General features: G+C 41.5%; 3 protein-coding genes and 2 non-coding genes across 5 annotated transcripts; 3 read left to right on the top strand and 2 right to left on the bottom strand.

The window, feature by feature from the left end:
* Positions 1-1,652: 1,652 nt before the first annotated feature.
* Positions 1,653-7,462, top strand: tcp1 (t-complex 1). The gene is made up of 12 exons (XM_034231120.1): positions 1,653-1,953; positions 2,458-2,543; positions 2,995-3,123; positions 3,616-3,713; positions 3,842-3,952; positions 4,089-4,270; positions 4,561-4,687; positions 4,935-5,110; positions 5,607-5,730; positions 5,995-6,187; positions 6,304-6,467; positions 6,994-7,462. The coding sequence occupies exons 1-12, from the start codon at positions 1,881-1,883 to the stop codon at positions 7,202-7,204; spliced, it is 1,674 nt and encodes a 557-aa protein (XP_034087011.1). The 5' UTR covers positions 1,653-1,880; the 3' UTR covers positions 7,205-7,462.
* Positions 2,198-2,335, top strand: LOC117556463. Its single transcript, XR_004570580.1, has one exon. It is a non-coding gene; the product is annotated as a small nucleolar RNA SNORA29 (small nucleolar RNA).
* LOC117556468 lies at positions 5,235-5,375 on the top strand. The gene has a single exon (XR_004570581.1). It is a non-coding gene; the product is annotated as a small nucleolar RNA SNORA29 (small nucleolar RNA).
* acat2 (acetyl-CoA acetyltransferase 2) lies at positions 7,462-11,796 on the bottom strand. The gene is made up of 9 exons (XM_034231148.1): positions 11,748-11,796; positions 10,768-10,902; positions 10,348-10,529; positions 9,678-9,795; positions 9,453-9,596; positions 9,248-9,367; positions 9,003-9,157; positions 8,795-8,905; positions 7,462-8,242 (listed from the first exon to the last, which is right to left on the bottom strand). The coding sequence occupies exons 1-9, from the start codon at positions 11,794-11,796 to the stop codon at positions 8,072-8,074; spliced, it is 1,185 nt and encodes a 394-aa protein (XP_034087039.1). The 3' UTR covers positions 7,462-8,071.
* A 557-nt stretch (positions 11,797-12,353) lies between these two features.
* On the bottom strand, positions 12,354-18,827 carry wtap (WT1 associated protein). Its single transcript, XM_034231135.1, has 8 exons — positions 18,599-18,827; positions 18,002-18,039; positions 17,828-17,883; positions 17,672-17,730; positions 17,418-17,545; positions 16,042-16,220; positions 13,667-13,821; positions 12,354-13,548 (listed from the first exon to the last, which is right to left on the bottom strand). The coding sequence occupies exons 2-8, from the start codon at positions 18,029-18,031 to the stop codon at positions 12,899-12,901; spliced, it is 1,257 nt and encodes a 418-aa protein (XP_034087026.1). The 5' UTR covers positions 18,032-18,039; positions 18,599-18,827; the 3' UTR covers positions 12,354-12,898.
* Positions 18,828-19,645: the final 818 nt, after the last annotated feature.

The raw sequence follows: 19,645 nt of genomic DNA, 5'->3' as shown, positions 1-19,645 counted from the left end.
TGCTGAAATATGGAGGGGACGGCTCCGGGTTTCAGCCTCCGACGTGCTATTAATGCTTCTCCACCAACAGACTTCATGATAGCAGAATCAACGTCGTATGCATCACACGCGAAGTGGTCAAAACACAACTTGCTCCATTTTGTCGGTTGCCATCCAACACGATTCACTAAAAAAATCCATTTTTTGCGGATGATTTGGTCTTTGGGAAATGCATGTCAAACTCTCCCAGATCCCGCACCGTTCGTACAACAAAAAGCTCAACAATAACCCATGTTAATTCAGTTTTCTTTTCGAAAAACATGTGACCGAGACTGCCGAGTCGGGATATTTGGTCCAGAGACTGTTTGGCCACTATTACGTCACGCGCGCGGAGGCTGCTGGGAATTACATGTCAGAAATTCAGACGGCTTTGGGTCGAGTTTTGGATCAATAAAAAGCTTTTTTTTGGGTGTATTATCTCGATTTAAATTTTTTTTTAAATACAGGCAGTCTTAAAAACGACATTTCTATAAAAATGTAGCATATTTGGAAGCTTTGCATTTGATCTTTAAGAGATGGAATGATATGATGATTCACACTCATGTACAGTAGGTGGCGGTATGCACATTAAAGTTGTTTGCAATCCGCCAAAAAACCGAGAGAAGAAGAAGTCAACTGGTTTGCCAACGGACAATTTACACATGAAGCGAACATTTCTGGCGGGTGAAATTTAGAGTATCAGATTACATGCGATGTCTGACTGAGAATTTAGTAGTTTGCCTTATAGTCCATTTTCTTCCTCTTCTCGAGTAGTCAGTGTGGTGCTGTTGCTTTGGTCTGGGTCTCTGGATCTGTGAGCTAACCACGCCCCGTTATTTGCATATAAGGAATGGAAATGTCTCATCATGAAATACAAGTCACCTGAAATAAATAAATATGTCATTATGAAATACGAGTCTCTTGAAATAAATAAATGTGTCATTATGAAATACAAGTCTCTTGAAATAAATAAATGTGTCATTATGAAATAAAAGTCTCTTGAAATAAATAAATGTGTCATTATGAAATAAAAGTCCCATGAAATAAATAAATGTGTATTTAAATGTACATGTATACATATGTATTGCCTCATTTATTTATTTCAGCATTTATTTCATAGGCATAATTTTGGCTTAAATGGCATTCCATAGTTCCTTCTGCACTTTTTTTCTTGCGAAAACAGGGCATGTTTGGTTTTTTCTTTGAGGGAAATAGTTTTTTTGAAGCTGTTGTTGGCTTGTAGAAAAATGTAATCATAAGAAATGACTCCAGAAAATCTGCAGATAGAGCCATAAGAAATGAATGCAACTGATTATTTAATGTTGTTTTTATAGGCAATAATTTAAGCTTTGTTAGTTCCAGGTTTAATATGTGCAATGAGTTCATTTCAATACGTTTTGCAATACACAGAACCAGTCTGGCCCTCGACTAGTGCCCATTTTTTTTAATGTTGGCCCACTGTGTATTTGAGTTCGACACCCCTGCTCTATACGTTTAGCTTCACATCAGGTGCGACATGCATTTTGTAATTTAAGTGATAACCAGACTAACCAGCAGAGGTCACCACCATTACTAATATTAAAACCATAGATTAAAACAGGAAGAACATCAGATGCATGCTGGGTAATATAGTTTATAAGAAATAACGGGACAAAGTGTACTTTTCTAATTTAATAAGGGAACTGGTTAACGTGGAACTTCATTACAATTCCAAAGTTGATATCTTTAACATAATTAAAAAGCTTTAGTTCCGCAATTACATGTTTTAGTGGACATTTTCTTCTCGAATCTTCTCCTTAATACCGGGTTACCCATAGTGCACTGCGGTTCTTCCTTTCTTCTCAGTTGTGTGGTTGTCCAAAATGTCCCTCTTAGATGGTCCGTTGAACGTGCTCGGCCAGAGGACAACTGGCGAGTCTGTTCGTACTCAAAATGGTGAGTAATGTTGCTCTTATACTTGGTGTTTTAAAGAAGCTTCATATATTTAAAGTGCATTACGAATGGTAGACGGGAGAACAGATTGAATTTACTGCGCGCACCACACGTGGCTAATGCTAATGCTAGCTAACTTTTTTCACTATAAGCCTCTGCTTCCTCTTCTGTGAAAATCTGCATAGCACAGAAAATTCATGCAATTTTTACACGCTATGCTATTTACGCAAACAGAGTATAATGTTGTAATCCCATTTCAGTACCTTCCACTCGCATCACCATGAATGGACGGCTATGCTAATGGGATAGAAAAACACTGTCATGGTCTGAAGGTGTGGCTAGCTAACTGTGCACCCCACCAAATAGTTTGACAGGATATATCAGTCACAGATGAATGAATATACGTTTAAGCAGATATAGTAAATGATTAATCAGCTGACTTTTAAATGGGAAGAACATGTTATTTAGGGCTTTTTGCTAAGAGCAGCTTTCTTTTTGTCTCTGCAGTCATGGCCGCATCAGCCATCGCTAACATCGTCAAGAGCTCCCTGGGACCTGTTGGCCTGGACAAGATGTTGGTGGACGAAATTGGGGTATGTGTCTCAATCATTAATATCCACAGACGTCATTTGCATTAGGATAATTTGCTAAATAAAAAGTGCACAAAGGATTGTAATCTTTGAGATTATTTGTACAAGAGAACATGTTCAATCTCGAAAAGAGTTCACACTTCGGTAACATAAGTGGTGTAATTTAGACCTGCGACCCGGTTAATAATATTAATTGTAATTCTATCGAGAATAATGAGGCAATTGTTGAACCCGCCATGCAGCAGCTTAGCATAGCTATTACTGCACTAACTTTCATAAAAGTATTTTAAGCATTTGTTTGTAGGGGAAAGCAGTAGTGTTTGTTTTTTTAATCTGAAAAAAGTCTCCCCCACACTTTTTCTAACAAAGTGACGCCCCTGTTATCTATTTCCTATTATCTTATTTCTACTAAATGGTCTGCCTTGCTCATCTGTCTTTTTTTATTGATTGACAGGACGTGACCATCACCAACGATGGAGCGACCATCCTGAAGCTGCTGGAGGTGGAGCACCCAGCGGCCAAGGTCCTGTGTGAGCTGGCTGACCTGCAGGATAAGGAGGTCGGGGACGGGACCACGTCTGTGGTGAGTGGGGTCCTCAGCTGCTCCAATAGGGTGGCACATTTAGGAGTCTACTGGTAAAGAGACCGTGTGTGTTGGATACCAGGATGAAGAAATATACAATGCATTTTTTTTGTCTTTACGTTTTAGTGAATACAAATGAGATGAAGGGAATGCATGTTAATATCCCTGTTCTCTATAAAAAGCATTTTAATTGCGATGTTTTATCACTTTTGTGCTCTATAAACTATTTAATAATGAACAAATTGGTTGCAATAACAGTCCTGTTATAGTACCTACATCTACCTTTCAATATGGATGTATGGCTATGCTAATAGGACAGAGAAACACTCCGTCACAGTCTGAAGAGGTTGAGCAGCCATATTTCTGCCACCTCTAATGAAACGACGGTACAAAATGAAACTTGTACTTTCTCATATACTCTTTTGCTGAAAGTGTAACAATGTTATTCTCAGTTTGCAATTTACTTATCTATTCAATGTGACATTCTTTCAGGTAATTCTTGCTGCAGAATTGCTCAAAAGTGCAGATGAGCTGGTGAAGCAGAGGATTCACCCCACGTCAGTCATCAGTGGATATCGTCTGGCTTGCAAGTAAGATGCTAACATGGAGGACTGCTCTTTACTGTTCAGAAGTTTTTCTACACTGACGCTGACTATCCCTGGGTGCTTCAGATCTAATGAGATGTTTATTGATGCAAACGTTTCTTTTTATCTTCCAGGGAAGCAGTTCGCTACATTAATGAGAATCTCACTATTGGAACAGAGGAACTGGGCAGAGAGTGCTTAATCAATGCAGCCAAGACCTCCATGTCCTCCAAAATCATTGGAACGTATCCTTTTTCCTACACAGTGCACGTGTGGATCAAACCCACTTAATCGCTGGCCTTTGTATGCCAGGACTTTGCAGGCAGTGACTTATTGTTAATGCAACGAAACCCCTTATCTGCCTTAACCTGGAACCCTCAGTGATGCAGATTTCTTTGCTAACATGGTGGTGGATGCTGCTCTTGCTGTGAAGTTTGTGGACGCCAAGGGGGTGGCCAAATATCCCATCAACTCTGTGAATGTGCTGAAAGCTCACGGCCGTAGCCAGAAGGAGAGCTTCTTGGTTAATGGATACGCAGTGAACTGCACTGTTGGGTCACAAAGTAAGTTTGTTTCACGATATTCCAAAATGAAAATGAACAACATTGTGTAATGCATCATACATTACAACTACAGCTGATTAAACTCCAATTTAAATGTGCTGCTATGCCTCACCTCATGGTGTCAGCAGTGATTTGCGTGGGAGACATAAAATGTTCTAGAAAGCTATTTAGACAATGTTCAGTCACAGCCTTTTAGCCAGACAATGTAATGACAACAAATGTCTTTTCATTTGTTTGTCTTCGTAATGTGGAGTAGTAATGTTAAACATGCCATTCTGTTTTCTCCAAAGTGATGGTGAAGCGTATCCTCAACGCCAAGATTGCCTGCCTGGACTTCAGTCTGCAGAAGACCAAGATGAAGATGGGAGTCCAAGTCCTGATCAGCGACCCAGAGAAGCTGGACCAGATCAGACAAAGGTACACACGGTTCTTCTCTTCTTTGCACTCATCCATAAGAATATTCCCATTTCAATTTGCTGTGATGGTGAATCAATAGTTTACACAGTGATACGCGTGGGAGAAAATATAACGGCCCCGATATGAAGCAGCAGTCTCTCTGAGCTGTTGTACCAGTATTGTGGGCTGGAGAATTTTTGTATAGCATTTATATTGCATCCAAATAAAACTGGAGAAACTAAATTAACTTTTGATTTCCTTGCTACAGGGAGTCTGATATCACCAAGGAGAGGATCCAAAAGATTCTGGCCTCAGGCGCAAACGTTATCCTGACCACCGGTGGCATTGATGACATGTGTCTGAAGTACTTTGTGGATGTCGGAGCCATGGCAGTGAGGAGGGTTCTCAAGAAGGACCTCAAGCGCATTGCCAAGTCAACAGGAGGTAGGGTGGAAGTTCACTGAAGATGGTGTCTGTGTGTTCCTGCTCTTAACATCTGTTCATAAACAAGTGGATTGTATAGAATACGTATACCAATCTAACTGCACTTCCCCAGCCTGTTGGAAAAAATCCTGTTATAGTACCAGATCTGCCTTTTAATACAGATGTATGGCTATGCTAACAGGAGAGAGAAACACTCCATCAAAGTCTGAAGAGGTTGAGCAGCCACATTTCTGCCACCTCTAATGAAATGATGGTACAAAATGAAATGCATGATATCTTTTTAAAACATTTTATTAAAGTTGTAACAAAGTATTCTAAGTTTGAATCAGAAGACTTGGTCAGTTTCTGCTTATGTATACATCTTGTGGAATTTAAGGTACCTCTTGCTGCAGCTTGTCTAAACATCTGTGTACACTTTAAAAAAATCAAACCCTTATATTTAGTGGTTTGAAAGTACTGAATCATGGTGACGCTGGTTGTGTATGTCCTATTTCAGCCACCGTCTGCCCTTCTTTGACCAATCTGGAGGGAGAGGAGACATTCGAGCCGACTATGCTCGGCCAGGCTGAGGAGGTTGTGCAAGATCGCATCTGTGACGACGAGCTCATCATGGTCAAGAAGTAAGAACTGCAACTTTATAAATCAATGTTTTCTAATGCAAATCAGATTGTTGGTACTTCGTGGATGTCTGCACCAACTGTAGGATCAGAACATTTCAGTGCATCGTCTATAGTTCTGGCAACATGTTTTGATTAACTCTGAAAAAGAGTTTGTATGATCTGTAGAGGGCAGAAACCCCTCATAGGTCTGCCTGCATATACTGTTCTAACAGTCTGACATAAATAAGCTGTATTGGTTCTAACTTCTCCCTTGAATCTCCTCAGTACCAAAGCACGCACATCAGCATCCATCATTCTGCGCGGGGCCAACGACTTCATGTGTGACGAGATGGAGCGCTCTCTGCATGACGCTCTCTGTGTGGTCAAGAGGGTGCTGGAGTCAAAGTCTGTGGTGCCAGGAGGCGGCGCTGTGGAGGCAGCTCTGTCCATCTACCTGGAGAATTATGCCACAAGCATGGTGAGCACACTCCTCTGAAAACCTTTCTATCTGAGCTGCAGCGAATCTGGAGTCGTGTTTTACCCAGGTTTCCCCGATACTGAGATTTCACTCATCTATGATTCATTTTTTTTTAGGGTTCCCGGGAGCAGCTGGCTATTGCCGAGTTTGCTCGTTCTCTCCTCGTCATCCCGAAGACGCTGGCTGTAAACGCAGCTCAGGACTCCACAGATCTGGTGGCAAAGCTTCGGGCCTTCCACAATGAGGCTCAGGTTAATCCTGAACGCAAGAACCTCAAATGGTGAGTCTCTCCTGACTGCTGCACCAGTCACAACACTGTCATATGTTTACGTTAGGGCGGCTCGATTATGGCAAAAATCATAATCTCGACTATTTGGGTCAATAATTGATATCACGATTATTAAAAACGATTATCCATTTACTTTGAAAAAAAGTGAACGGTATGTTATTAACAGTTGATTACCCTGAACTTTAAGTATAATTCAACTGAAAAACCAATTGAAAAAAACCGTTTTATTTAGATTATGTTTTCATAATCATTGCAAGCCAAAATCGTAATTGCGATTTAAAATACGATTTAATTGAGCAGCCCTAGTTTACGTTAAGTGGCACGATAGGTTTAGGTGTTCACTCTGGAATGATCAGATGCATTTTTTATCTTGCTTCAGATTTGTTCTATCATATTAAAATCTTTTTTTTTGGTTGAGTAAAATAAGCTATTGCCATAATTCCTATTCTGCTCAGGGAAAGTGCTTTGGGAACTGTTCTGTAGAAGATTCAGTATTTGACCACTCTCTGTCTGGTAGGATTGGTCTTGACCTGCTCAACGGCAAACCTAGAGACAACCGTCAGGCGGGCGTGTACGAGCCCACCATGGTGAAGACAAAGAGCCTCAAGTTCGCCACGGAGGCTGCGATCACCATCCTTCGTATCGACGACCTCATCAAACTGTTCCCAGAGCAGAAGGAGGGCGGGCAGTCGTACCAGGATGCAGTGCAGTCTGGATCTCTGGGTTAAAGGCTGTGATTGGTCCTGATAGGTTCATCATCTGTATTTATACGTAAGGAGCTCTTCATGGCTGATGCTCTAGTATAGGTCGTGCACTTTGCCTGTTTACTGTTCTTTCACTCCCTCGCCTCCAGAGGAACTGTAAGTGATATTTTGTTTGGACACTTAATAAAGCTCCAATGTACATGTACATGACTTGATTAGTTAATTCCGATTTTCATTGATGTGGTTATTGTGCAAGCTTTCATAAACGAGTTCCGAAGACGTTTTTGACTCGATGGCTGATGATTCTTTATTGATATGCAAAAGAGCTGCAGGAAACATTTACACTTGCATCATGCTGTGTACAGGAAGTACTCGGTTAGAGAAGGCTAGCGTACGTAACCTTATGGCACTTGCATTTCAAGGCTCATGTCTGCTACATTGATTAGAGAAAGTGGAATGTCGATCAAAATGTCTTTGTACAGCAAACTAAGAACGATATCATTAAATTACACAAAGTAAAAAAACTACAGAAAAGGTAGCCTGTCTGTACCGGGCACACATTAAAGCCTTGCATTTGCAGTTTGTTTCACTTGTCAGGAGTGCATCTTGGAGAAGACATCCAATACTTTGATTTCTTAACAGCTACTAACTGCAGTATGCTGCATATATATATATATCTAATAGTCGATACACACTACAATTACATTATCTAGAGGTATTAAATCCTTAAGTCACATGTTACACAGCTATAACCTGAGGGAGGGGTTTGATGTTCAGTGAGAATGGCACGCTAATATTGGATCCGCCTAAACTCCTTGCAGTGTAAACAACAACTATCCCTTTATCATTTAAGATTGAGTGCAATCTGTGAGGCAGCATGACGTTTCCGTCTCAAACCCTCTCCACGCACATGGCGATGCCCATCCCTCCTCCGATGCAGAGCGACGCCACGCCCTTACTGCCTCCAGTCCTCTGAAGGGCGTGCAGCAAGGTGACCAGCACCCTGCAGCCAGACATGCCAATGGGATGGCCCAGAGAGATGGCCCCCCCACTCACATTCACCTGAGGAGAGGAGGGGCGAAAAGCACAGGTTACCATGCTGTTCCGTTCTAGAGGGAAATGTACGCTTTTCTATAAAGTGGTCAACTATAAAAAGGAAAAATGCCTAAAAACTAGGGCCGCTCGATTATTAAAAACGATTATCCATTTATTGAAAAAAGACATTTGAACAGTATGTTTTTAACAGTTGATTACCCTGAACTTTAAGTATAATTCAACTGAAAAACCAATTTGAAAAAAAAATAATCGTTTTATTTCGATTACGTTGTGTTCGTAATCGTTGCAAGCCAAAATCGTAATTGCGATTAAAATACGATTAATTGAGCAACCCTACTAAAAACATCACCTAAAGCTGACAGACAGTTTCTAAAAGATTGTAATGTAATGTTCCTCTAAAGAGTAATTGTTTTACTAGAGTAAGCATGAGGTTGCACTAGTATGATTGTATTAATATTCTAGGATACCCTAAGTATGAAAAGATACTCATATTGAAAGTGGGTTAATGGACAGACAAAAACAAGATGTATTGTCAGTGAGGCTGGGCTGAAACATTACCTTGTCTGCATTTAGGCCAAGCTCTTTCACCACCGCAACAGACTGGGCAGAAAAGGCTTCATTGATCTCAAACAAGTCGACCTGGTCCAGCTGCCAGCCTGCTTTCTCAACCTACCAGAGGACAAGAACGACAGAATAATAATGAAATAAAACCAAAGAAGATTTATTTTTCAGATATGGTTACATTTCGTTGCTTCTGATTACTCACGGCCTTCCTGATGGCTGGTATTGGTCCCGTTCCCATGATCGACGGGTCAAGGCCAGCTTGAGCCCACGTTACAATTCTGGCCATCGGTTTGAGGCCACGTTTCGCAGCCTCTGATTGGCTCATTAGGACGGTTGCTGCTGCTCCATCATTAATACCTACAGTAGGAAAAACATGCATTTAGATTACATAACTTCTAATGAGATAAACCTCAATGACATCGTCTCAAAAAAGAAAGGAGCAGCAACCTGAGGAGTTGCCAGCGGTGACGGTGCCGCTGCCCTTAATGAAGCAGGGTCTGAGTTTAGCCATGCTCTCTGTGCTGCTGCCGTGGCGAGGAAACTCATCCACCTTCACCTCCACCGGGCCTGAAGATGACAGACAAATGTTACAGTGCATGTAAAAGAGAGAAGAGAACATTTCCTGATCATAAATCACAGAGCAGCTCCTCACCTTTTCTGGACGACACTGTCACCGGGACAATCTCTTGATCGAAGTGTCCTGCTTTCTGCGCAGCCTCTGTCTTGTTCTGGGACCGGACAGCAAACTGGTCCTGCTCCTCTCGACTGACTTTCCACTGCTCTGCCACATTCTCCGCTGATAAAAAGTATTTTGATTTATCACAACAGCAAATATACATAAGGATGTGTGACAATGTATATGTTCAGCCATGCTCACCTGTGAGGCCCATGTGGTAGCCATGGAAGGCGTCTGTCAGGCCGTCGGCCACCATGGAGTCCTGCAGGGAGGCATCGCCCATCTTCACCCCTTCTCTCATTCTCAGAGTGTGAGGAGCCTTTGGTGGAACCAGAAAACAACGGTTATAACATCTTAACATCCTGACCAAATGTCCATATAAGAAAACATTTAGATACCGAAATTTGAAAATATTTTACACCATAATTTGAAAAGTGCCTACAAAGCAATTTTTCAGTTTACTTCAAGACCTATAGTTCCAAATATTAAATGTTTTACACACAGACAAAGCAAGTAAAAAAGACCCCAATTGGCTTAATGGTCTCCTATTATGCAATTTTAGGCATATATTATGGGTCTCGGATATATAAAAACATGAGGCAGCTCCATTGTAACCCCTTTTTTAGAGATTTGGGTACGGAGGAAAAGAGAGAGGGTTTTGTTTTCTGACACTTTGTGAGTTCCCTGACACACACATATTTATGTATAAAAGACATCGAAAAGTGCATTTTGCATGATAGGTCCCCTTTAATCAAGTAATAATATACATGTAAGTAGGCTCTTAAAGAAGAAACCCACACACATTATTCATTTCCATCTGGTCAAATAAAGTTTCCTATTCCTCTCTGATGCTTCTTGTCCCATACCCTACCTGGCTCATGCTCTCCATGCCCCCTGCCACCACCACAGTGGACTCTCCGGTCAGGATGGACTGAGCTCCTAGACACACAGCCTTCAGCCCAGAGCCACACACCATCTGACAGCTCCAGGCCGGGACGGGGTACGGGATGCCTGCCGCTACACTGGCCTGACGCGCCGGGTTCTGCCCCTGACCTGACGGACAGAAACACACACGGTCTATTAATAAGGCAGAAAGGGATAAAACACAATAGAGGTGAACATCAATGTGACTCTTGCTGGATACTAAGGGGTTAACCCTCCATTAACAAGGTTTTTTTATAAGACAGATAGGGGATCAATCAGTTACCCAATAATTGTTAGCACACCACACATTATATGAGATACGGCAACCTATGGCATTCTTTATCACAGTGATTTCCTGAGCTTTCACCTGCTGTTAGAACGTGTCCCATGATAACTTCAGAGACCTCCTCTGGCTTCACCTCGGCCCGCTTCAGAACGTCCTTGATCACCAGGGAACACAGCTCAGGCAGCTTCACAGTAGACAGAGCACCGTTCAAGGACCCTTTTTAAAAAGAGGGACAAATATTGAACAATGAGCACATTATCAGGGAGATACCTTACATCTATTCAACTTCGCTAAATAAAGAAAAGTAGATAAACAGGTGTCCACAATATTAAATGTGGTCCAAAATCCAACCGTGTACGAGGTACAATTATTACAACTCCAAAATGTCTAAAAACATTTATTATGTGAATTATTATAAGCTTTGGTGGCAGCAGAAACATAATTTAAAAAGGTCAAGACCAACATGTTCACCTTTTCATCTTTTTCTAACAACTTTTGAACTCTGACCAACAAATGTGCCTGTAATGCTATATAGTGCATTACATAATAACATAAGCTTTACTCATGCATATCTTAGAGGCAGAGTCTTTATGGGATATCATACTATCAATTTGTTGACTTCTCTTGAGTACACAGTGGCCTTGCTGTCAAATTAAATGTTTCACATCTTGGGGAGAAGAACACGCCCAGCTTGACCTGACATATTGCAGTGATAACCAATGAGAGAGCGCTCGTGCTCTGTGGGACTATGACCAGCAACCAATCAGAGGCCACAGAACACTCCGGACACATGAGCCAACCAATCACAGCTTCGCAAAGACTCGGCGTGTTTTATTGAACGACATCAACCACTTTACCTAATTAAACTACGCTAATATATACGCTTTAAAGAAGGTCATGATGTAGCGACACGTAAATGTAGAAAAACATGATTCAAAAATAAATACAAAAACCTTATTCGACCATCGCAACGAGTCAGAATGTAGCAACAGCAAAGTAGCAATGTTAGAAAAGTGTTTAAAATGAACGTGTATGGCAGTTAAAGGGATATTAAACCTCACCAATGGGCGTCCTTGCAGCAGACACGATGACAACAGACTCGGTGTTCATTTTGATAGACGGCTGCTTGGCTGGAGTGGTTATTCCTGAATGTCTACTCTGTGCAGGGCTCTGTTGACACTGCCTGTCTGTCAGAGCTGCACCGAGTAGGAAGTGTAAATGGAGGTGAAAAGAAACAACGCCACCACGTGTGTGGGAGGAGGAGTGTTTATTTATTAGAAAAGCCACATCCCATTGAACTTTAAGATAATCAGACCCACATTCAATCAATACTCCTACTATAATGTATTTTTCTACTTATCTGTAAAGGTCAACCTTTTTTAGCCTCATTGTGCTACCGTAATGCTTTATTGGTATGATTTATAACATTTAATTGAGATTTATTACAAATATTAAGGCTCAACCTGGAAGGCGAAAAACATTCCCATGAGTTCATTATCTTAACATTTAAATACTTTCATTTTGTTAAACCTACTCAAAAAACAGTTTTATACTTTAGGGTTTATTAATTAATAAAGGTTTTTAAATATGTATGCTTTCAATGTGCTATACAAGTGATGAGTTTTCCTATCATTGCATTGATGGGGAGTAATAATGGGGTTTCACTCTATAGTATTACAAATCTTTATTGGTATTTGGTCAGTACATGAAAAGGACTGAAGTCAGAATAATATGAACATCGCATATAAACTACTCACAATTCAACAGAGTCTTTTGAACAGAATTTGTCATGAAAAATTAAAACTGCATTAAAAAAAAAAAAAAACACAGGCCAACATCTAAAAAATGACCTTGAATATTGCGAAGCTACGGTAATTCAGTGATTTTACTGACTTTGACGATGAGTTACAACACCAGATGCCTGATTTCAGTGTCAAGAGCTCAAACAGAACAGCATAGACATGCTCAAAGAAAACAGCAGAATGAAACGTACTAGTTTTAATCATACATCCACTCAATTCAAATCTAACATTAACCCATACCTGTTAAATCCCTGTTTAGCAACACAAATGTGACAGAGGCATCACGAGAGGCAAGGAGAGCAGGGTGAAAACAAAATGTCTTGGACAGCTGCGCCGTGTTACAGACTATGCATTTGTTGCCTTGTATATTGTATAAAAAAAGAAAAAAAGACAGTACATGTCAAAGTACATTACAAAACCGCACTGCCGGAGTCCAGGCCGTTCTGAGCGTGCCGTGACCCCGCAGTCCTGGTGCCCTTGGTCACCATGGCAGCCTTGTCTTCATGGGGGTCGGTGGTGGAGTCTGTGTCATTCGAGTGCTGAGTCAATGACGTCTCGCTGCCTGTCGGAGAGTCCACGCTTTCGTACCCTGCGCTCAGCTGGCTCCCGAAGCCTGAGGGTCCTGCGACCCTCCCCGCTGCCGTCTGACTCCCTGACGTCTCCTCCGAGTGGTTGGACAGTTTGGTCTCGGTCTCTCCGGGGCTGGAGACCATGGGGGACATGGGAAAGTCTTCCTCAGTGCTGCTGACCTCCCGGTACAGGCTGGGCGTGGCCGTCTCGCTCCTCTGGGATGAGTTGCCGTTGCTCGGTCCGTTGGAGACCCTCCCGTAGTCTTTGCCTGCCGGTTCAGAGGACGCGCTGGGCGGCTCGGGCTGGGCGGACGGCTCAGCGGACGAGCAGGACGCAGAAGGTGAAGTCCTGCTGGGGCCCGCTCCGTCCAACGGCCCCTGATTCTGAGACAGCTGCTGACGGGAGTCCTTTAACTGCTGCTGCAGCACGAGGATGGTGCTCTGCATTCCCTCCACCTCCTCGTCCAGCTGGATGATGAAGTCATTCAACTCTAGGAGAGATATGAAGAGGAACAGACAAAGAAAGTCAAAAAACAACATGGACAGAAAAGATGTACATATGATAAAGTAAAACCGGCTGTGAGATGTGGATGCTGGTTGTGTTCTCACCGTCCTGGCTGCTCTTGAGCTCCTCGCTGTACTTCTTCTGCAGCGCCAGCTCCGCCTCCAGCTGGGCGATGCGTCCCTGGGACATCTGTCTACCCAACTCCTGGTTTTCCTGAATCAGCATTCTACACTTGGCCATCAGTTTCTTCCCCGTTTGGCTGTAAGGGAAACAAGTCTCACATCACGCAGTGAACCAGGAGACAAACACAACAGGCAACGAGGTGCAGGTGATCCGTTCCAACAAGCTCGAGTTTAACATTAAAGCTGCAACCTAGCCATTCCTAATTTACTCTAGCCACAAAAGGATTTTCATTGTACTAAAATGAATGATACAATTATTGATATAAATCTGTGTTCTACCCAAAAAGTTAATTATTTTCTTGTAAAAGCCCCAAAGTTCAAACTGACATTTAAACACTTACTATATAAAAAAATAGAAGTTCTGAGTAGGCATTTAAAATATAAAAAGATCCTCCTCCCCTGAAACCCAAAAGCAGCTTACTGGTCCCACATTGCTATAGAACCATTTGTACACTTTAACCATGCTGCATATTAAAGAAACGAGCACTTTAAAAACCACAGTAGCAATTCTGTCGCCACCAAACTCTCAAAGTCAACAACTCGCTACAACAGTAGCTCAGAGTGTGAGAAAAAATAGAATGAAAAATGTAACAGTAACATTTGAATGACACACTACAAGAAACCCTGCATTTAAATATCAACCCTTAACTATGAGCAGCATTAAAAGGAAAGATGCTTTGCAGAACCAGGCACTGGTTTTGCATGGTCATCAATTTAAACACACAGTAAAAGCAGTTTGTGGCTCTATTTTACAAAAGCCCTAATCAAGAAGCCAAATTTGCAGTAAATGACAAGTTTACACGTCAGTTCAAACCATAACTAATCTCTCTACTATAATGTATGTTATGCCTATGGAAGTCATCTTGCCAGAGGAAAAGGAATTGTTAACATAACAGTCGTGGCATATGTAGCCGATCACAGCAGGCATTAGAGTGGTAACAGCTCAGAAAGCTAATTAAATACATGTTTTTTTTACTTGAGATGCAATTTAACTGCATTTTCTCTGAAATGATAGTTTTAACCATAAGGAATGGCAAGAAATGTGCTTTTAAAGGCTGTTTATGCACCACCAGCTGGTAATCTCACATCAGTGTGAGAGACCAGAGTATAAATTACTTTTTAAAACAACACAAAAGATTGGTGCCTTCCATTCTGAAACAGTGGCTAAGGATCTGTGCCACAGATGTGAGAAAATAATCTAATGAGCTATTAGAGTAACTGGCTGAGGGAAAGATTGTAAGGTCAATCACAATACACAGAAATACAATAAATACATTCTTATCAACTCATAACATGAATTGTTAAAGACATTTGCATTCACAACTTGAAAACAGGACTCCCACAGCAGTGTGTTTCAGTTTGAACCTGAAGAATTAAGCTAGGCTCAATGCATCATAAAAGTGCAAATATGAACACAAGTTTAAACAATCAAAAGCCAATCATGCGTCTTGGTTAACACACACTGCAGTAAGTGTTTGTTTCAGAGAAACAAGAGAAAGATCAAATGAAATGGCAGTTAAAAGAAACAAGTCACAAAATAAAACATGTAAATACACTCTACCGTGAGTGGGCCCATGTTCAGAGACACAGGCGACTGGACCCTCAGCGCTCTGTGGGCCAGGATCTGGCTCCGCTCAGTCTTAACATCATTGCTAGCGTCTCTTCCCCCCACAGTCTTACTTTTAATCCTAGAAACTTTCCTCATGTTACTGCAGTGAATCTAGACTGTCCAACAAGTCTTTACGTTTCTCAGGCAGACTACAGGGTATGTGTGTGGTGTAATCCACAGTTAAATGTCTTTTTAAACCAAGTAGGGGAATTGTCTTTAAAAGGTTCAATTGCTGTTTTAGGCTAGGGATGCTCCCTGCCTGACTCACCTCCACCATAACCCCCCTATTTAATATTTGAACTGTCTGCTTTGAGCTGAGGGGCCGGGGAGGGCTTATCCGTGTCGGGGAGTGAGTGACCACCTCTTCAGGAACAGTCCGGACTCCTTCAGGCCCTTGGACGGTGAGGGGATACGAGGGGAGAGAGCTGAAACACAAGTGTCACCTGACCATACTGTCTTTTCGCTTTAGGTTATGTGATATGTAGCTGGCACAGTGCGAGAGTACAAAAACAGTTTTGTTTTGCAGTGACTGGCTTTCTGTAAAGTCTGAGTCTCGTGGTGAGTACAGCATTTGTCAGCCTTCCCCCCCACCTTTGATCCTGCATGCCTGCAGCGAGAGTGAGGGTGGGGGGCATGAGGAAGTCTTGACTGTTTTTTGGGAGGGTGGGGTTATTTTGATTGTCTTTACCTATCAGGTGTAAATTTCCAGGCACTCAGTTCATTTTGGGCCTGCTCCAGTTTGTCTTTAGTCTGTTCTAGTTCAGCCTTCATTTTGAGGAAAAACAAGTTGATGGCCGGGTCCACCATGGATGACCGCAGTTGGGCCGCACTCGGCTGCTGGACTTGCTTGAGGTACTGGATCTGGGTCTGCAGGATAAAACAAACAGGTGTTACTGACCAGTAACGGGTAGTATGTACCGCTGTTATGCAGTATTTTAGCCTGATTCAGTCGATAAAGCTACATCAGCAAGTTCCCCCAAAATCAAATCAATATTCTGGTTCTAAAATCAATAGAGCCTCAAGAGCAGAATTGGGTCAGATTATTAAAGATGGGGACTCTGCATGTTACTTTTAAAATAGTATAATCATTCAGCCTGAACAGCATCTAGATTTATATTAAGGCAAACAAAAATGTGGTTGGATTATAAGTCCTCATCATATCATATTACATCAACACCACGTGAAGTCTATATCAAAAGCTATTGTTAGATATGAGTTGCTGTCCTAGTCACATACAGCAAATCATTTCCATTCCAGGCAGACAAACCAAGTTCAAAACAAACAAAATCTCACCTGCTAACATCACATCAAACTTCCATGGAAATGATTTGCATATATTTACATGAGGCAAGGGTGTAACCAATATGCCCCAAAGCTTGAACTAACGGTTAAAAAGGCAGGCAACATCAAGGTCCCAAGTCTAAAACCTTTATAACCTCTGTGTGTGTGTGTGTTCAACTCAGCTGCCCTGGAAGAATGGCATGTGTTGCCACAAAGCCACCCAGTGATCTACTGAGATGTCAGTCAGATAAGAGACAGGGGAGCCCTCCTCCACACAATTTTACTTTAGCCTACATAGCGTTATAATTATTGAATACAATTTAAAGTGTAGTGCTGAAATGATGTCCATTAATAGATTAGCTGAGATATTATAGGTTCAGTTTTTCAAGTGAAAATGAACAATACATGTGCTGACTGGAGTTTGTTTGTCTTGATATTTGCAATCTCATACAGTGTTCTTTATGCTTAATGATTAAACTTAACAAGCAAGTAAAAGACTAAGTGAGTTGTAATGAGCATTAGTCAATAGCAGAGGTTTAGCCAACCTAACAACACTTTATTTTAGAAGATCGAATAATCAATCAATAATTAAAAGTTAGCTGCAGCCTAAGAGTACCTACTTTTATTTAAGTTAAGTAAATATAGCTCAGTTATTATGTTTATTGGACTACAGCTAGTCGCCAATCTAAAGAGATCATCAAGTGTTCTATCTTGCTAAAAAGCAAGCTCCCCATAATAAATAAAAAAACAGCTTTAGTAAGGTGGAGGAATATATATACGTACTGTGCACTCTTGCATTTCCTGCTCCTTAGTAGCAAGCCGCATCACCAAGATGTTCTCCCTCCGTGCTGACTCCTGCTGCTGCTGCTTCAGCTTCTCCTCAGACTCCTTCAGCCCTGGCACATCATTGGCTAAGACAGCGAAGACAGGAAGAAGAGAAAAGGCATCAGGAGAAACATCCCTTCACAAGCAACCAGATATATTGGTTATAGCTGTCAGAGGACACATGTTGTGGTGGATGCAGCTGGTTCACTTACAACATAGCTCTGTATATTTAGCCTCCAGGACCTGGACATATGCTTCGTGTTGTTTCCACCTGAGAGGAGCAGAACATGTGTAAACATCAGCAGCTCGTAAACAGATGAATTTTCCCCACAGCATAACTAATTTGCTATAGTAGAGCTGTAACCTACCTGGTACACAGCTCCTCTCTGGTCAGGGTCTTCATGTCAGACTCGCTGAGGCGAACCTGTAGAGAGCAAACACAAGAACTGGTTAGATGAAGAAGCTTATCAATTATTAAAGCCCATATTTTTGACATGGAGGAAGTCGTGACACATGGTAAATAAACTAGAAAACACGCTCACCTTCTTGGGGAGAGGCTCCTCGTTGGTCATTTTGAAATCTAGAAATGAAAATAGAAGAAAAATCAGCATTAAATACAGCTCGTGTCGAGTGTTGATGGCTACATCATCTTTAGCGGCAACTCGGAGCCTGTGCACGCAGTAAAAATATGACATGAATGACAAGTTGGCTATTTGCTACAAGTGTTGTGGTTTCCGACTAAAAACGGATGCGTTATGTGTGTGAAGGGCAAGCTAACCACATGGTGGACCATATAAAAGTGAACATTACCAGTCAGTAAGGGCTGTCGAGCCTAATGTTAGCTGGTGTGGCAGGGCAGCGATGAGAATGAATAGAATAAGCTAACAAGGTTAACTACAGAGTGCTAATAACATTTAGCATCCGCTAGTGAATTAAACATTGGTTATGAAACTACAATGTGAAGCTACAATAATTGATTTATGTTCAGCCTGGCAGCATGAAATTATTGGCTCTGTTTTCGGCTCCTTGTTATCACAAAATGGCGGTGAAGGAAATGACTCCCTCCCTTGCGCTCCTTTTCCTGAAACTAGCGGGCTCTTGGCTGCAGATTTCGGGCCTTCAGCCATCCAAACACTCACCAGACGAGTTTATCTCGATGTTTCTGGATCCTCACGGTTTCACCGATTCTCAAGAAGACGGAAGATTGCAACTACGTTAAAATTGGCAGTGGATTTATGTGTAGTTGACTCGCTTCGGCGTAATCACCATCATCTTCGTCACTGACGGCCGGACAGAATGGCTCTGCTCTGCTACTGCTGCTGCTGCAGAGTGAGCCAGAAAGAAGGAGAGAGACAGACCTCTCACTCCGCAGAGGTTTCAGGAATCTAAAACGTGGCTGCGACGCATAGATATTAAGAGATATGCTCCTCGGCCATTTATTACTTGAGTGCTATTTGAAGTTATTCACATATAGTCTCTCGTTGGTTATTTTTAAGATTTGGAATATGGTATTTCCTAGTGCAGTTATTTTATTAACTTAAAACAAAAAATGAATGTCTCTGTTGTAAAGTTAATATACAAAGGGAAGCTAAGTTACATTTGTTGGCAGTGCCATGCTATGTAACTTTCTACCCCGTTAGATTTGATAAAATATTGTATATCGGGATGTTTTCTCAGTTCCCCCTGTTGCTCTTCCTGGGCACATGCCACTCAATTGAGAATGATGGAAATGTATGCTTATTCTGTTATTATTATATTTGATAACGTAGTCCAGATGAGTTGCAAGGGTAAGCTCTCTTTATACGTCTTTATGGTTGTGAAAATGTTGTACCTTACAATCACATACACTGAAGTGTCGATTATTTTTTATTTCTGAGTAAATCATTTTCCTCAATATAGACGATCTTGGATATTGATCGATCCATTTGTAGAAGTGGGTAGAAGAAACGTTTACGTGATCCTTTGCTGGTAGTTTTGATGTTCTAAATTGTTCAGCCTACTGGTACAATTACCACGTTTATTATTCATTGTATTATGTATAATTGAATTACTAGGGCATATAATGTTTCAAAACATATTGAATAGACTTGAGCTGGCTCTTTTTTATAACAAAAAGTGCACCAGGGAGTTGATCAATCTATAAAAAGAGGAAGGGATAACGAGAATAACGTACATTTTCTAAAATG

This window comes from Gymnodraco acuticeps, unplaced genomic scaffold, assembly GCF_902827175.1.
Source record: "Gymnodraco acuticeps unplaced genomic scaffold, fGymAcu1.1, whole genome shotgun sequence".
NCBI classification, from domain to species: domain Eukaryota; kingdom Metazoa; phylum Chordata; class Actinopteri; order Perciformes; family Bathydraconidae; genus Gymnodraco; species Gymnodraco acuticeps.
Note: the sequence above shows the minus strand (reverse complement) of the source record. Positions and strands in the feature narration are given on the sequence as shown.

Coding starts and splice junctions, on each gene's coding strand:
- tcp1 (XM_034231120.1), top strand. CDS start 1,881: ATGTCCCTCTTAGATGGTCCGTTGAACGTGCTCGGCCAGAGGACAACT. Junction 3,953..4,088: donor TCCTCCAAAATCATTGGAAC/GTATCCTTTTTC, acceptor TGGAACCCTCAG/TGATGCAGATTTCTTTGCTA. Junction 6,468..6,993: donor GAACGCAAGAACCTCAAATG/GTGAGTCTCTCC, acceptor TCTGTCTGGTAG/GATTGGTCTTGACCTGCTCA.
- acat2 (XM_034231148.1), bottom strand. CDS start 11,796: ATGAACACCGAGTCTGTTGTCATCGTGTCTGCTGCAAGGACGCCCATT. Junction 9,368..9,452: donor GACAGTGTCGTCCAGAAAAG/GTGAGGAGCTGC, acceptor TGTCATCTTCAG/GCCCGGTGGAGGTGAAGGTG. Junction 9,158..9,247: donor CACCGCTGGCAACTCCTCAG/GTTGCTGCTCCT, acceptor TTCCTACTGTAG/GTATTAATGATGGAGCAGCA.
- wtap (XM_034231135.1), bottom strand. CDS start 18,031: ATGACCAACGAGGAGCCTCTCCCCAAGAAG. Junction 16,221..17,417: donor AGGAAATGCAAGAGTGCACA/GTACGTATATAT, acceptor TTTATCCTGCAG/ACCCAGATCCAGTACCTCAA. Junction 13,549..13,666: donor GCTCAAGAGCAGCCAGGACG/GTGAGAACACAA, acceptor TATCTCTCCTAG/AGTTGAATGACTTCATCATC.